This window comes from Dipodomys spectabilis, unplaced genomic scaffold (assembly GCF_019054845.1).
Source record: "Dipodomys spectabilis isolate Male_0828 unplaced genomic scaffold, ASM1905484v1 ptg000163l, whole genome shotgun sequence".
Classification (NCBI taxonomy): Eukaryota; Metazoa; Chordata; class Mammalia; order Rodentia; family Heteromyidae; genus Dipodomys; species Dipodomys spectabilis.
In genome coordinates this window covers 13,851,454-13,870,147 of record NW_024870840.1, presented here as the reverse complement: position 1 = coordinate 13,870,147, position 18,694 = coordinate 13,851,454, and the positions used below count along the sequence as shown (strand labels likewise).

The 18,694-nt window shown below is 38.9% G+C and overlaps 1 protein-coding gene across 1 annotated transcript in view; it reads left to right on the top strand.

The window, feature by feature from the left end:
* CUNH12orf42 (chromosome unknown C12orf42 homolog) overlaps window positions 1–17,934 on the top strand; it is a 46,998-nt gene extending 29,064 nt beyond the window's left edge. The window contains exons 3-4 of the mRNA XM_042693039.1: window positions 15,099–15,406; window positions 17,465–17,934. Coding sequence (XP_042548973.1) covers window positions 15,099–15,406; window positions 17,465–17,934 — 778 coding nt within the window. The remainder of the gene's footprint in view (window positions 1–15,098; window positions 15,407–17,464) is intronic.
* The last annotated feature ends 760 nt before the right edge of the window (window positions 17,935–18,694 follow it).

The following is an 18,694-nucleotide window of genomic DNA, read 5'->3' as shown; positions in this document are numbered from 1 at the left end:
GCTATGGGCTTTCAATCGTTAACATGCACAAAGTCCTTGGTTCCTAGATGACTTTAAAGATCAAATCCTAGCCTTCAACCTTGTCTCTGCAAGATTCTGTATCCCTCTTGGCTGTTTCCTTGGCTGAGTTTGTTACCTTCTAAATGGAAAAGTTGCTCAGTGTGGTCATGGTGGATAAACCTATGATGCAGACGAGACAGGGAACTTGGGATTTGAGCAGGCGCTCATGCGCTTTGGAGCACAATGATTTTTCAGTGGAGGAAACTCCAGTTGGATGCCAGCGAGCAGCACGGGGGACCACTGGGCTTGAGGTCTGGAAGCATCGGATGCTTTTCATGCTATTATCCCGCTTGGCCACGAGAGTGTCGCTCAGAAAGTAAGTCCCTCCATCTGCCCATGAATAAAGCCTGCCTGCCAACACCAATTCCAGCTGTGAACATGTAATCAGCTCTTCTATGGCCCCCAAAGGGTAGTCCCACAGGCCTAAATTTAATTTTCATGCATATTTGTCTCCTCCTTCCACTTTATGCAAGAACTACTTTGTCACCATTACAGGCGCCAACTATTTTGTTTGGATAATTGCTCCAAGCCAACCCCAAACTACAGGGAGCACTCTTTCTCAGAGAGCACATTTTGGTTAATTTTTGGTTAACTAGATTATGTCTTTCTTCAGGGTTTCACTGATGATTTCTGTAAACATTTGCTTTACTTTGAAATAGTTCAGCACCAATGTCAGGTTCATTATCTTTCACACTGGGTTGGTTAGAATGAACAAATAAATTAGGAGCTGGAATGTCTAGGAGCATGGCTGTTTTCTTTCTATATATTTCTTTACTCTTTCTGTCACAATCTTCTGGAATGGCTAGAATAACGAATGTGGCAGTTTGTACTCACAGGGAGAGGGGAAAAATGAACTCTTAAAAACAAAGCTCTTATTATTTTTTTTAAAAAATGGAAGTGAATAGAAATCCTGAAGAAAGGATAAGACATATGGAAAAGCATAAAATATGAAGAGAACACTTTAAAATAGAAAGTCTTCAGAATGGCTCCATATGGCCCAGTTGTATTTAAGGTAACAGAAAACAGTAGCAGCTGCAAATGTTGATTCCTGGGGTTTGGGATTCAGTTCACCAAACAGTACTTCACAATTCACTGTAAAGAATGCTTTCTTTGTCTATCTCCTAATTCTTTTAGCATTAGAGGGGAAATTAAATTAATAAGTTATTCATTAAGGAACATAATTTTCATTGATTGTATCTCATTCTTAAGGAAGTAGCAATGTCTCCAGAGTTATCATCATCTCTCCTAGCCTATCTAGGCAATAGACCCTACTTGGAATCTAAGGCACTCAATAGTGCAACCTAACAAATCACAAGTGTTCATGATTGAGACCCAAATAAAAAATGGTTCAGGATGTTAAAAACAACATTCCTTGAAAATAGAGGTCATAGAACACACACCTTGAAGCATGCTAATCAACAGCCATCTGTAAAGAAAAAAAATTACACAGAGAATTTTCTGATATTTTTTTTTTTGGCCATGATATTAGAAAGAATTTTGGGGTAAATCAGTATGAATATGGAATGAGTTTTCTTACTTAGAACTCTTTAGAGATAAAAATGCATCTCAATACACTTTGTGCCTTGTAGAAAATGAACTCATGATGAGGGACTGTGTCATAATAAATTATATGAAAAACATATCAAAAAGACAGTGTTTCTTTTTAATATCCTGGCCTGGGGCATAGCATACTATCTTTGGATACTGGCTTTGGCTTAATCTTGATTCTGTCTTAAATTTGCATGTTGAAAATGAAATAGAAATATTAGAGGAAAGGGAAGTGCATATGTTCCCACATAAGTTTAATGGACCTATTTTCACATGTAAGATCTTAATAGTAAGCACCAAAAGTCTCACTCTTCTTACTCCTTCTTTTAAGTGGCAAACTCTGTGAGAACTATAATCTTGATATTGTATGAACACCTACATTTGTTTCTTCCTTTTATTTTGTTGGACTGACAGTCTGGATCAACTAACTTTACTTATTTTCTTTTTTTATACTTTTTTATTGTGAAAATACTATACAGAGGGGTTACAGTTACACGAGTAAGGTAATGAGTACATTTCCTATCGAGCATTGTTGTCTCCTCCTTTGTTTTCCCCCTACCATCCCTTCCTTCCCCACCTCCCCAACTATGCCTCCCCTCCCTGAAGTTGTAAAGTTCATTTTCAATATAGTATCTTATACATCTCATTGTTACAATGGGTCAACCTATATAAGCATTTTACTTTTTCCCTTCTCCTCCCCAAATTAGAACAATGTATATATGTATATATGTATGTGTATATATATATATTATTCAGGGCACTGGAATTAGTGAAAACAGGGGTTATACCACGGGGGAGGAACATACCAAAGAAACAAAAAAGCACACCGTACATTATAAATACGTTAAAAACAATAGCAAGAAAGAAAAAAAAACCATTTGTGTCCCTATCTTGGGGTTCATTTCACTTAACATCATCTTATATGGTCATATGTACATTTATTTTCTTTGTTGCTAAACTGTACATTTATTTTGAAGGGCTGAATCTGCTGGATTCTAGGCTTGGTATAGACATAGTTGTACTGTAAGTTGGCCCCTAATTCAATAATTCACCATGAAGACTGGGTTTTATCCTTCTTGTGTTGAACAGGCATCTAATCAACCATTAATTTCCTTTTTGTTGGATGAACATAATAACTATTTATGGCTTCCTTTCTGATGAGAAACAGAGGCAGAGGATAAGTGGCTGCCTTAAGTCAGAAAAGAAGATTTTAAGACTCAGCTACAGAAGTTCCTAAAGGTATTCTGAAATGATATGGTTAGAAAAAGGTCAAAATATTTTTTGTGGGGTGAGAGAGATGAATAGTGATGAATATATGCATCTATAGGGTGTGAGACATTTTAATTACATTAATCCAGGCTCAGAAGATTGTTTCTCTCAATGGAGAGCTGGGTAGCCTTGGACGAGTAACTTAATTTCTCTAAACTGAGTTCTCACCATCAAACAAATAAAGTATAACTGAGTAATATTCTATAAACAAGTAACAAATACTATGCATTATTAGTGTTACCTAGGGCCTTGTCTTGAACTTTCTTTGTTTTTTTCCCCCTAAAAGATGGTAACATATTTTATTCTAGCTATGGGAATGGAAAAACTTCACAGCTCATCTAAGTCTAATTTTTTATAATTGCCCTATTATCCTCAAGAGAAATATAGATACTTATGGTGGAAAGACTAAATTTATAAAGACATGAAGTCTCAGTAGATGAAATACAAGAATAAGGTCTAATTTTCTCAAAGTGAATGTAATCTGGAAGCATGATCATATAGTAGAGTGCTTGGTTAGCAAGTATAAGGCATGTGTTCAACCCCTAGTACTGACTTCCAAAATATTTACAGTTATTTTGACCAAGCACCACAGTGATAATGTAAACTATACTAGTAAAGGGGAGGAGTAGATGATAGATGCAAAGTACATGTAATTTGGGGTAATGTAGACCTCAGGGAAGATCTGAGCTTGTATCTTTGGAGCTCCTATGATCTTCTATGCTGTACCTTCCATTCTTAATGCATTCCTCTTTCCCTCATTGTGATCTCTTCAATAAGGACTAGAAGTATGGTGTGCTCCACCTCCCAACATGTACTTTCACATTCCAACCTTGAGATGTGGCCTCTGAGGTTCTGAAAACAAAAATCTACTGAAGGTGTCTGGTTATTCAAGCTGGGGCTGACTGCGCAAACCTGGACTAATCAAGTAGAGTGCCATCTTGGATAATATTTTCTATGGTAGCTAGAAAATAGAAGGATCTAAGAATAAGGACATTCTCCTTTAAAACACTTAGAATCACCAGACCTTTCATCTGGAAAAAGTGTGTGTGTGTGTGTGTGTGTGTGTGTGTGTGTGTGGTGTGTGTGTGTAGACAGAATAAAACATGATCACTATATGAGCTAACTAAAGCTTTGCTAGCAAGGGATTTAAAAAACAACACTTGCTTAAACTCTTTGAGTGGTTATTTCTTATGCTAAACACATTTATTTAGCAACTATTTATTGAATACTATGAGTATGACATAGGTAGGCACTAAGCTAGATTCAGAAAAGAATAGTCTTTCCTTTAACAACTTACAAGATAAAAGTTACAAAAAGAGGCACACTTAACTAAGATATTCTGTTTTGATGGTCCGGAGAGGAGATACTATTGGGAGCAGGAGCAGCAGACAGGGCCTCAAAAAAGATTGAGAACAGATTGAGAACCTTCACGGTGGAGGACACAGTGTGGAGTAAATTCAGGAGCAGAAAGGAAGAACTGGTACCAACACAAGTGGTTGAATTTGGAAACATTATTACTTTTAATGGCATGGTGTCTCATTTATTATTTAGACAGCTAACTTGGAAAAAATTATATTAAGTGAAGTAAGCCAGGCCCAAAGAAACATAGGTCCCATTGTTTCTCTTATTTGCAATAACTAGTATATGTCTGAGTCAAGCAGAAAAGGTCAGATAAGATGATGTTAGGCAAGATGAACCCCAAGATAGGGACATAAGTGGTTTTTTTCTTCCTTGCTATTGTTTCTAACATAAGGTGATTTTTTTTTTGTTGCTTTGTATGTCCCTCCTCCATGGTATAACCCTGTTTTCACTGCATTTGATGTTGGTATAATTTGTGGAGGGGAAGGGCAAAAGCAAATTGTTTAAATAGGGATACAGGTGGACCCATTGGAACAATGAGATGTACAAGATGCTATGTCGAAAAACGAACTTTACAATTTTGGTGGGGGGTGAGGTGAGGGTATAGTTGTGGAGATGGGAGGGCAGGGATGGTAGGGGAAAAACAAAGGAGGAGGCATCAATGCTTGATAAGAAATGTACTCATTAGGCAACAATGCTTGATACGAAGTATACTTATTACCTTGCTCATGTAATTGTAATCCCTCTGTATGGTATTTTCACAATAAAAACATTAAAAATAAATACATAACAACTTTTTAAAAAATAAAATTCATTTTGCATTAAAAAATGGCCTTTCAGCTGGGTACCAGTGGCTCATACCTGTAATTTTAACTACTCAGGAGGCTGAGATCTGAGGATTGTGGTTCAAAGCCAGCCCAGGCAGAAAAAGTCCACGAGACTCTGATGTCCAATTAACCACCAGAAAACCAGAAGTGGCACTGTGGCTGAAGCTGTAGAGCACTATAGAGCTAAAGAGCTAAAGAGTTCAAGGACAGTGCATAGGCCCAGAGTTCAAGCCCCATGACTGACCAAAAAAGAAAAAAAAAAGAAAAAGAAAATGGCCTTTCAAAGATGGTTCAGGAATTGCCTTCTTCTTAATCTTCATGTGATTCTATCCCACTATAGAATATAAATTAGTGAAGCTGCATTGTAATCACTTGGTGTCTTCTTTACTGTAAAAAAAAGGTAAATGACTTCAAAGTGAATCTTTTCTTCTTTTGTAGAAATATAATTTTGTTTTTACAGAAATGTATTATAAATCAAGTTGGGCAAGGGATCAGGAGTTTGGGGGTAGCCTGAGCTCTGTAGTAAGACCCTCTCTCCATCCAGAAAAACAAAAACTGAAAACATAGACACAAAATAACCAACTTATTGTAAGGCAGGAAGAGACTAACTCAAACTCAGACATGGGTTTTAATGTTTGAAAGTTGGACATTTATGTCCACATATCTACAGAACAACCACCATAAGTTCTATTTTGCTTCCCTTCTCATGAAGTGTGCAGTAATTTTAAAGACACAATAATTTCATGAACAAGGTTAAATGTTGAATGTTAAGATAAAGCTAGTCTGAGGAATCTTGAGAACATATAAAAATAAAAGGACCAAAAAAAAACCCCAAAAAGATAAGAAGCAGTAGAAACTAAAGGAAGATGGAATGGAAGATATCCCAGATAGGAAGAAAATGTCCATAGTTTTAGAGGAGAATATATATTATCCATGAAACTCTCTTTTTCTTACCTCTTTTCTCCTTACCTCTCTTAGCAACAAAGCCAGAGTTCTCACTTAGTGCTCTCATGCTGGGGTATATACTTACTAATCTTACTCTTGCTTGTGGATTTTTAAGATGTCTTAAATGGGAAACCATTCCAACTTTTACATTGATGATAGCATTTAGTTACCAGAACCATATACCTCTACTATTGAACATAAAACAGTCTCTAATCATGATTGCCGTATAAGAAAGCCTGCTATCTATTTTGGGGATTAGTATTAAATACACGTGACACCATTTTGTCCCATTCAACTCTGCCATTATGCTTTGCTTTGAAAGCCTTGTCATAAAAGCATGAGTGTTTTCAATAAGGCCTGACCTTTTGAGTTCTTATATACCAACTGAATTAATAATCTAAATCTTATTGATAGCATTTTCATAGACTTCTTGACCTTTACCATAAAGAAGACCATTCAAGACTCTGAGATGTTCAAATATGTGATTTCTGTTTTCAGTGGGGGGAAGTTCAGCTTGTTAGATGGAGATGCCATTTGGTGCTATGATTTTATTATTTAGTTAATTGGTTCATTGGGTTGCCTGGTTATTTTAACCTTCCCCTGTGGCCTCGAGGTATATTCCTGAAACGTCATCTCTCATCAGAATGGCGGCTGCCCCTTCAAAGAACTGAAAAGATATTTGTATAAAGAGGAGATGATCACTCAAGATCATTTGCCTTGTTGCTGTCAGCTGTCAGCTTAATACATTTATTTGGACAGCAGCAGGTTCTGACATAACTTATAAAGTTCTCTTTCTCAGCTGTGAAATATGATGGATGTGCCATACTGGTGACCTTTACACAAGGCCACATGTTAATATTCAGGACCCCCCTTTTGTTGGCCTTGAACAATGGCTGTCATTAAGAAAGCTTGGTTTGTCCAATATGCCCTCTGTTAGGATGCCGGACCACTCCTGATTGGTCACCAGGAAGTATCATGTGCCTTTGATAGAAATGACATGGAAGATGTATGGTCAAAGTGCTGTGCTCAGCACCACTGCTGTGCAGGGGAGAAAACGACTATGACCCAAATAACCCTGCCCTCAAACAATGTCTCACCAACCGAAGACAACATATTGGGAAGAAAAATGCTTGTAAACTGCATGTGTTAGAAGATGTATTGGCCAGACGGCCATAGGGCAATCTTTGAACTATTGAAATCTTTAGAAATATTGTTAGGTTCTGAAACAATACTTACAAACCTAATTAATCAAGCATAGATGGTTTATTTTCAGGCTTTCCACAATGTGTTGCTTTCATCTAAGAATAGGGGCTGTTGGGTTCTTTTGGCTAGTTCACAGAGGCACGCAAAAACTCAGCATGGGGATTCGTGTTCATACAAGTTGAAGCTCTAAATTTCAAAATAATATCTACATAGACCTTTGGCAATCCCTTCAACAAAGGCCAGGGCTGGAGGTAGCCTGGAATTCTTTTTCAATTATTTCTGGTTCTATGCTTGACTTCCCCCACCATCCTTCCCTTCAGTTTTATTCATTAGAATCACTTCTTTATGGCACCATTTTTAAAGAAGGAAATCGGTCCTGTTGAATTCTCTGGCTTCAGTAGAAAACACTTCAGCTCTTATAGAGCACATGCACTGAAAGTTTGGTTTGTTGCCCTTATGCCATTGGATGATGTGTGTGGTTTTACATATTCACATGCACATCCTTATTTTCCTATCACACTAATATCACTTAAAAAGGATCATTGGCTGGCGTCCATGGCTCATGCCTATAATACTAGCTATTCAGGTGGCTGAGATCTGAGAATTGCATTTTGAAGCCAGCCAGAGCAAGAAGGTCTGTGAGACTTTTATAGCTCCAATAAGCATCACAAAAGCTGCAAGTGCTAGCTATGAGCAACAAATCTCAGTGCCAGCACCCAGGCCCTGAGTTCAAGTCCCAGGACTGGCACACACACACACACACACACACACACACACACACATGCATGCACGCATGCACACTTAAAGAATCATCAAAAAGTTGCACATGCTCAGTCATAACAGAAGCCCCTGGTACTTTCTGAAGTGATAATACAGGCAAGAAACACCAGCCTTTTGTGTCTCAGGAAAGTTGTGGTTGAAATGAATGAGTTAGTTATTTAGATCAGTGAGTCATCCAAGTTCTTCCATGCAACATAGGAGGAGAGTGGCGGCAGGATGTGAAACATTGCACTGGGTCACAAAGTTGACAGTCCCTGAAGGTCAATGCCTGATTACCCATTTAGAGGCAGATTATGAACTTTGTGGATTATCCCAATATTCCCCACTGTGTCCTTCGGACCTGAGTTCCCCAGCTGGTTACAACACACAGAGCAGGAGAGAGGAAAGAGGCTGATCTTGAGGCTATCCTTTGCAAGCCATTCTGGAGAAAGACTTTGTGGAAGGAGACATGTTCAAATCCATTCTTTATTAGAAAAATGCAATCATAACCATAAGACAGTGCCATTTTATAACCACCCAAATTGCTGAAACATTTCAGGTAATAGCAAATGTCAGGAAAAATGTGGAATATTAGACAGCTATATATGATACTGGTAGAGGGTAAATTGATCTGAGGGAAAATGGGTTTGAATAGTTTTGATAAAATGGTACCTATACCTATGACTGGGCTATTCTAGGAAAACTGGAAGTACATGGACAAGAATATTCATAGCATGGGTGGACCCATCGCAACAATGAGATGTACAAGATGCTGTGTCGAAAAACGAACTTTACAACTTTGGGGCGGGGGAGGGAGTGTAGTTATGGAGATGGGAGGGCAGGGATGGTAGGGGAAAAACAAAGGAGGAGGCATCAATGCTTGATAAGAAATGTACTCATTACCTTGCTCATGTAATTGTAACCCCTCTGTATGGTATTTTCACAATAAAAAAAAACTTATTCAAAAAAGAATATTTATAGCAGTCTTGTTCATAATATTTTTAAAAAATCATCACTGGGCACCAGTGGCTCATTCCAATAATCCTAGCTATTCAGGAGGCTGAGTTCTGAAGATTGGGGTTCAAAACACCAGCCTGGACAAGAAACTCTGTGAGACTGTAATCTCCAATTAACTACCAAAAAAGAGACAGAAGTAGAGCTGTGGCTCAGTGGTAGAGTGACAGACTGGATTTAAAAAGCTCAGAGACAGCACCCAGGCTCTGAGTTCAAGCCCAAGAACAGGAACCAAAAACAAAAAGGCAAGCTAAACCTGTTCTTTATCCCTATGTCCATAAATGAGAAGAGATGAATGAATTGTGGATATTCATATAACAAAACTGGGTAAATCTAGCATTATCATTTTTCAATTACATACATTATAGCCGGGCGCTGGTGGCTCACGCCTGTAATCCTCAGATCTCGGGAGGTTGAGATCTGAGAATCATGGTTCAAAGCCAGCCTGGGCAGGAAAGTCTGTGAGACTCTTATTTCCAATAAACCACTAGAAAACTGGAGTGGCGCTGTGGCTCAAGTGGTAGAGTGCTTGCCTTGAGCTGAAGAGCTGAGGGATAGTGCCCAAGCCCAGAGTTCAAACCCCATGACAGACAAAAAAAAAAAAAAATTACATACATTATGTATACTGCTTTGTATTTATGATGTTATGATATATGAAACTACCCACTTGTGACTACTTTTGATGTACAGAATGGTAATATTTCAAAAATAAATGAGGTATTTAAATATTGTTCCGCGTAATTTAAAAAATGACTCATTTTCAGGGTTGGAGTTTTTAGAGGTGATTTAGATTCTTTGAAAGATGCTAACACCACGGCCTGATGGTTTATGGTTTATTCAGCCTGCCAGTGAGTTCTTTATAATCAAAAAGCTAGATTCTTAGACTAGTGTTTTTTAAATTGCAACCTGAGCTGCATATTTGGAAGTTAAAAATGAACAACAGCACACTATGATTTGTGCCCTTGGGCTTGAGATCTTCTGAGTTAACTGCCTCCGAGTAAGGCTGAGGGTGTGGTTGAAGGAGTAGCACCACCGGAAGGAGGAGGGTAAGCTGGGACTGGAGTCTTCACACTGTACTTCGCCCTCGGGGAATGGAGTGGTTGAGTGGTATTAGAAGGACCTGACAATTCATAATCCTGATTGTACAGATGTTTGTAGTTCTGAGGATCAAACCCAGGACCTTGTGCATCCTAACAAGTGAGTCTACCTTGAGCAATATTTCTAGCCCTCTTCTTATTATATACTTTATCTTTGTCTTATATTTTGTATTTTTGTGCCTATCCTAAGGCTTGAACTGAGGGCCTAGGCACAGTCCTTGAGCTTTTATGCTCAAGGCTAGTGATCTATCACTTGAGCCACAGCTCCACTTCCTGCTTTTTTTGGTAGTTAATTGGAGAGTCTCATGGACTTTCCAACTTGGGCTAACTTTGGACCCCAATCCTCAGATCTCAGCCCCCTGAGTTGCTAGGATTACAGGCATGAACCACTGGCGCCCAGCTTTGATTCATCATTAAAGGGATTACAAAAGTCTTGATTAGTTACAGGCAGGACTGAGTATGGCTCTTTTGAAAAGCATGCCAGGTATTGTCCAATGTGTAGCAGGGGTTACAAAATACTGAATCAGACACAGGAGATGCACTATTGCACAAGAAGTACCACACTTCAAGTAATGCGCTGTAGAGATTTTTTTACCTAACTTTTGTTATTATCTGGGATAGGAAATTTGTAAAGTTCAGGGAAAAAAACTTTATCATTGACAAAATAGGTAACTAACACAATAACTAAATAAGCATAATCACCATCTATGTTGACAATCATACATGTTGACTTTATTGTTTCCTACACATCCACATGTTTGTGTAGATATACATATACGTATATGTATATTCCTATATATTGTGAATATGAAGTTAATAGAAAGTGAATAGAAAGTTAATTTCTCTTCTGCAGAGTAGTTAAATCTTTGATGCAAAAGTATGAAGGCCCAGTCCTTAGAGTTACTTAAGTAGAGGTTGGAGTTGAGAGTTGTGGGGGCCTAACCCTAGATAACTTTTTTTTTTTAAATTTAATTTAATTTTATTTGTGAACATACTGTACAGAGGAGTTACAGTTACATGGGCAGGATAATGCGTACATTTCTTACCAAGCATTGCAGCCTCCTCCTTTGTTTACCCTTCACATCCCTTCCCAGCCTCCCCCTCCCCCCCTAATCCCAATCCTTCTCCTTCCCCCCCCCCCCCCCCCCCCCCCCCCGCACCAACGTTGTAAAGCTCGTTTTGGACATGACAACTTGTACTTCTCATTGTTGCAACAGGTCCACCGTATCCTTAAACAACTGGTTTTTCCCCATCTCCTCCACAAGTTATACTGACATCAAATATAGTGAAAGCAGGGGTTATACTGTGGGGGAGGGACATACAAAGCAACAAAGAGATAATCTTATAAATGTGTTAGAAACACATGCATGAAAGAAAAAAAACATTAAAATACACATCTAAGGGTTCATTTTCCTGACATCACATTATCTGACCTTTTCCGCTTGACTCATACATATACTAGATATTAGAAATAAGGGAAACCATGGGACCTACGTTTCTTTGGGCCTGGCTTACTTCACTTAATATAATTTTTTCCAAGTTTTTCCATTTCCTAACAAATGGGGCAATGTCATTCTTTCTGATGGAGGCATAGAATTCCATTAATTAAGCCTTCCATCTTGTTTTAGATGTGGACAAGTTTAGACCGAGTGACATTTGTTCTAGTGTTTGTGTTCTTTTGGAACCACAAGACCCAATGCTGCTATTTTGAAAGACTCTAGATGTTTACTCTTCATCTGAGAACTTTGGATGAATTTGTCTACCATTTCAAATTGTGGTTTTTGTGGTGAAATGAGATGCTCAATCTACAGTATCAAAAGTAGACCAGGTTTCTTGAGTTCAAAGATTTGCATGTACATAGGCCTTGACAATGCATTTCCATTATTTCAGGCTGAATATTTATACAAAACATGTACAGATACAGAAAGAAGATAAATGATAGACTTTTATAGTGCGGGCCAGAGGCCAAAAATACAAATTGGTAGTCTGTAAGGATTGAAAGAGAAGTTATGACTTGTGCGTCTCATGCTGTATGTTTGAAAAAGATTGAGTAGTTAGCAACATTAAACAAATTCTCCTTCTTTTGAAAAATTTTAAAAGAATCTGTCTTCGTTTCTTTCTAGCAACAAAAGAGTTGGAAGGTGTCTGATTCTTCTAATGGAAAATGTGGACTCAGGATATCCATACATGGCTTTCTCTCTAGATAGGGCATTTGCTTTGTTTGTCTTTCTTCAGAGGAAGTGGTTGTGTTGTAGGACATGTGTCCTTGTGTCTACGGCAGGGCCAGCGGCATCTTTTTTGCCACCTGACTGCTTTGAGTGCAGGGACTGGGTCATTTACAAGTTGGTGCGCTCTAGAACTCACAACACTCATCTCATCCTGCTTCTATCCACACCACCTTGCATTGTCTTCCTTTTTCTTTTCTTCTGCTTTTTCTATCCCCCAAATCTAGATTGTTTAGCTGGTTTGGCTTTGCCTGGAGGTTCTGAATAAGACTATCCAATGCCTTTTTTTAAGCATCTACTCATTGCTAACAGACCTCAGCCCTTCATGGCTTGCAAGTGTATCCCTCCCTCAACCCATGGTATCCTTTTTGTTGTTGTTGTTGGTCATAGGGCTTGAACTCAAGGTCTGGGTGTTGTCCCTGGGCTCTTTTGCTTAAGGCTAATGTTCTACCTGAGCCACAGTGCCACTTCTGGTTTTTCTGGTGGTGAACTGAAGATCAGAGTCCCTTGGGGACTTTTTGGCCTGGGCTGGCTTTGAACCACAATCTTCAGATCTCAGCCTCCTGAGTAGCTAGGATTACAGGTGGGAACCATTGGTGCCTGGCCATGGTACTCTTATGTGTGTCTGTGTCTTTGCTATCTCCCATCATACTGGATTAGTATCACCACAGTGATCTCATCTTGAAAGCATCTGCAAAGACCCTATTTCTTAATAAGATCACATTCACAGGTACTAAGGTTTAGGACTTCAACTTATCTTTTAGGAGATATTTTATTCTGCAGTAGTCTAGGTCATTTGATCACTACTATGGCTCCAGTGACTTCCTACAAATTGGCCTTCATTTGTCCAAATCACTGTGCTCAAAATCCCACCTCCCAGACCCTATGTTTTAGAAATTGCTATGTCTTTGTCCTGTTTCCCTAATGGATGATCTCATCTCACTACTAAGTGAAAAACAATCTCATTAAATAAATTCGCAATGGGAATGCTAACTTATTTTTAAGCTAAGGTTTATCTTTATTGTTTAAATAAAGGTACTTTCTGGATTATAAGAATAATTTGAACATCCTATAATTGTTTAAGGTTTGAATTATACACCAAGAAGCAATTTAATTTGCTTCATTTTTCTCCCAGCTTTTATTCTTTTCATTAAAAAATGAGTTATCTTTATATTTAATAAATATTCTTCCACATAAACTCCAGTTTAGTATATAATATTTACATTCATTTTTGCTTTCTATAGACCAACTCTACTGCAAACACATTACATGTATTATCTATTTCTTCTAGTATTCCTAGCAGGTATGCATAATTAATATTGTTTTATAAACATACAACTGAAGTAAGGTAAAATTAAGGAAAAATTTTCAAGGCTACACAGTAGTGAATTGTAAAACTAAGGATTCACATTAAGTTCACGAAGCCATAGAGCTGGTACATACATTTGTGTACTTTTCTATTATTAGAATAATATCCTATCTTTGAAATTAGCCTTAATTCACTTTTGTATTTACACAGAAAGGAGAGTTTCAAAAAAACTGAATTTGGTAATAAGATAAAGGCAAATGAATTATTGGTTGTTTAGTGTCCTCCTTAATGCACCTCTTATACCAAGAGCCCTCAATGATTTCGAATTAAAATCCTAGGTTTCACACACGTGTGTGCACACACTCACACACACACCTGTATATTTTCCATCCATTTGTACACTCCACAGAGGCTACTACTACATCTTTCTGCTTGGCTTTTCCCTCCATCACCAGTTCATTACTCTGCCGGGTTTTGATTCTTGGAAACTCTTTCCCATGTTCACTTTGTATTAAGGAATATAAAAATATAGGCATGAATGGCTCAAATGGACCAGTAGCTATCAGTTTCTCAGTAGATGTGAATTAGGTAAAGGAACTCATCTCAGATGCTGGATGAGAATCAAAGTGGGACTCACTAGATATGATGTTTAAAATGAACTACACAACTTGGGGATGGGGATGAGAGGGAAAAACTGGGAGAGAGAGGGGGAAGGAATGACACTCTTCAAAAATAAATGTACTCATTACCCAACTTATGTAACTTCAACCCCTCTGTAAGTCACCTTTATAATAACAATTTAAGAACAATAACAACAACAAAAGAACCAAAGCAGGATGCTTTGCCTTTCACTGGACTTGTTACATCTTACAATATTTTTATCTAATATTCTAGAGCAGTTTTATACAAAGGAGACTTTTTTCACTTTCTGAGAATATCTTGAGCAGTAGGTTTGGGTTCATTTTGGAGAGTCATAGTATACTTAACATAAGCCTCCAACTAGTTTCCTGACCTGTATACTGTAACTGATCATCATTCCTGCTTGGATCTTGTGAGGACTAATGAGAAGCACATGTAGAGTTTCACGTAGCACCAGCAACGTAACTTATACTCAACAAAACATCATCATACCTTGGCCTCCTTTTCACCATTTTTCCTCCTCCTCTTAACCATGCAGGTACCTCAGTCCTTTGGCTTTGTCATTTCTATTGGCCCAGTGTAGAAACACAAAACAAACATTGATATAGTATCTGTTTCCATTCTTTTTTTTTTAAAGATATTAGTAAGGAGTTGTAAAAACCATGTTATTATTAAGTAGTTGTAGGTTACAATTCCAGAAGTCAGGTTATGAGTACAGTGCATCTTGATCAGTGTCACCCTTTCTGTCTTTCTCTCTCATTTTTCTGCCCCTCATCCTTTTGCCCACTAATTTAGTAGGTAACAAAGAAATGAATTCTTTTAAGCTAACATATTTACTTTTTATGGTATTTCCAGAAAGGACTCGAGGTCCAATTGCATGTAAAAGACTACTTAATACTACCCAGTACGTAATCCCCAAGCTTACTGAGAACATAGTTTGTTTGGATGAAGAAAGCTATCGAGAAGCCTGTCCCTCTCCTACTCCATCCAGTGAGATGGATGAGAATTCATTGAATGTCACTGTTGGAAAAAATAAGAAGAAAACCAAAGAAATCCCCAAGAAGGCCTGGAGCAGTCCATATTTGGAAAACCAAATGGCAAATAGGCCTCTTCGACCACCCTTACCAAAACCTATCCACCTGGAGGCTGCAGGTAGACATCTAAGTCTTCATAAGCAGCCCCAAAGCAATTCCAAGAGAGATACTGGTAGGTCAAATTGTGGTTCTTAACTTTTGTAGTCTTATATCACTTTTTATTTTTAGCTCCATATAAGCAGAATTGATGACTGAGCCAGGGGTATGCCATGTTCTAGAAAGTGTTACAGGAACAGTGTCAGTTGATTTTTAGTGAGAGTCTACAACAGCATGGCCAAGCATTGCATCGAAGGAGAGATCAGGTATAAGTAACCTGATGATTCAAGTATCACCCAGATAAATGATAGTGACAGTTATTATCATTATTTCAGTCCCCATTTCTTAAGCTGCTCTTATGTGCTTAGGTCGGTGTGATCATTTTACATGATTTTTACAAAATCTCCACCTAATGCTTAAGCAGATGTTAGCAATCTCCATTTCACAGTTAAGGAAACCATGAATTCATAGCATGGGATAAGGTGTATGATGTGTCTCCCAGTCATACATCCTTTCAGAAAAAATCATTAAGAGTCAAGAAATAAACCAAAGCAATAGGTTTTGGAGTCACAAAAGACGTAAATCAAGTCAAAGCTATCCCCAACATCAGTTCTACAGTCGTGATAAACTCCCATAAATGTTTGCTGAACTCAGTTGAGCTCTGTAAGTTAAGGATTATGACTACTTTGAAGACCTGTTTGTAAGCTAGAGGATAAAGTTCCCTGAGCACAGTAGGGATTATATGATACCTGACAAGAGAAAAATGGAAGGAAATTATACATATCTCTAAATTTCTACAAAGAGTCACAGAGAAGAATTAAACTGGTGGTGTCAGCTAACTTTTGCAAAAAGGAATTTTAGAGTAGAGATTACGCCCCAAGTGTTTGCACAGTTTGTTGCAATTGAGAGAGAGAAGGAGAGGGAGAGAGAGGGGGAGATACAGAAAGAAGGAGGTGAAGAGGGAAGGAGGGGGAGAGAGGGAGAGAGAGAGAGAGGAGAGGAGGGGTGGAGAGACACTTGACACAAGAAAGAAACTTTCTTTGAACTACAGAATGTACCATTATAGCAAGAATGCTAAGGACAGGGGTGGAAAAGCTTCTGCCAGAGACAGTCCAGAAGGAAGCTGTGGTTCAAGCAGCAGGGTGTCAGCCTTGAGCAAAAAAGTGAAGCAAGAGCATGAGGCCCTGAGTTCAAGCCCCAATATCAACACTCTCTGTCTCTCTGTCTCTGTCGCTCTCTGTCTCTGTCTCTGTCTCTCTCTCTTTCTCTCTCACACACACACATGTTACCATATCTTTTATACGGAAAAAAATTACTGGAGCAAAAGAAAAAAATGAAGCCTGTTAATAGTGTTAATGGGTTTTAGTGTGTTAGGTTAATCGGCTGTTTTTACTTTGAGCTGATTTGCAATTTCTAATAAACTCTATGAAATAACTAGATTGTTTTCCAAGCCATGCATTGCTCAACTGAATAGGCCATAGATTCTTTTATTCACACATAGAGTAGAAAAACCACAAAATAATGTTCCATTCACAAACTCTCCAAATTTAGAAGTTGATGTGCTCTGTTTTGAATGGTTATCTTTCCAATTAAGTTTTCTGAAAATTCTGTAAAAGTTATTTGGACATTAAGAAGATATCATTTTTTTTAATGCTGGTACTGGGACTTGAACTTAGGGCCTAGACACTGTCCCTTAGTTTTTTTTCTCTCAGAGCTGGTGCTCTACCACTTGACAGCCACAGCTCCATTTTCAGGTCTTTGATGGTTAACTGGAAATAAGAGTCTCGTAGAATGTCCTAAAGGCAAGGCTGGCTTCAAACTGCAGTTCTCAGGTCTCAGCTTCCTGAGTAGCTAGTATCACTGGCATGAGCCCCAGCACCTGGCTTAACATTTTCGTTTTATTTTTTTAAATATGGGAACATATGGGAAGTAACTATTGGGGGCTTTTCATTTCTCTTCCTACAATATCAACGTTGATTTCTTGAGCATCAAGACAGATTTTTGTTCCATGTCCCAACGGATGCAGAATGGTCCTGCCCTAGGCCCTGGACCTTTCATTCTTCCCTTCTTTACCTTTCAGCTTCCAACCAGAGGCCTTCCACTGCCATTGGCCTCTGTGGCAAGAACCAGATCCATAGCACCCAGCAGAACACCAAGCGGACCTTGTCAGAACCCAAGCTAGAAGACAGTACAGAAGCCACACCCGGTGCTGGGACCTACCCAGATCTCCACAGTGGGAACCTCGTGGCAACTGGACATGCACTAGGGAAAGCCAAGGTTACCATAGCACCAGAGAAGCTAGCCAAGCATCCTCAGCATCTTTATCTCCAAGAGGAAGGGAGGCTGAAGGCAGACATCCCCTTCCCAAGCAATCTGGCAATAGCACCCCTTCCTGTACTCCAGGGTGGGGCTTGTACCCATTTTCCCTCCAAGAGGTTAATACAGGTTTGCTCAGCAGCACACCCCCGCCCACGCCGGGGGTTCCATAAGGCTTGTTCACGGGCTCTCCAAAGGCCTGTGGTGAATGTGAAGAATGCTCACTTGCTTTGACCGCGGAGGGAGGGAATTGTTCCAGGAGCCCTGCCCCTCCTCCGTTCAATGCCTGTGCACAACAACAGAAAGGGCCTCAGATGGACTGGTTTCCACAGAACTATTGTTGGGCTTTTGTGAAGCATTTTTGAACCTAATAAATAATGTCAAAAGTCTCTGTCCCAGCCCCAAACGTTCCTCTTGGAAGCATCTCTAATCGCATGTTTTGTTCTACAGCGTTGCAAAGAATGTGTGCCCCACAATGGGGATGGGGCACACCGCGTGCCACTTTGCTGTGTGTGTGTGTGTGTGTGTGTGTGTGTGTGTGTGTGTGTGTGTGTGTGTGTGTGTGTGTGTGTGTGTGTCTCCATCTCGGGTTTCCTTGTACAGGTAAACCGGTTCACTTGCCAGCTTTGGCTCCGGTTTAAGGATGTTTTCTAAGGGTCTTTAGAATTTTTAAACAGAGGGTTTTCGTTTTCTTTTTCTTTTTTTAAATAATTGAATGCCTGTAATTTAATAGTTAACATGCAATTTGATTACTGCTGATGTGCTTAGGGAAATTCTTCAGGCTATATTAAGGTTTCTATGTCAGAAATCCGAAGCCAGATTTCTAGTTCCAGGCATTGTAACACTTGGAAGGAAGTTTAATGGAAAAGACAATCCCAAGTTGCTGATTTGGGGGATAGAAAATACCGGAAGGGTTGCAGAGTACATGATCAAATCCTGGGCATTTTAAGGGGCTTTTTTTTTTTTTTAATTCATCATCCTTACAGCTTCATTA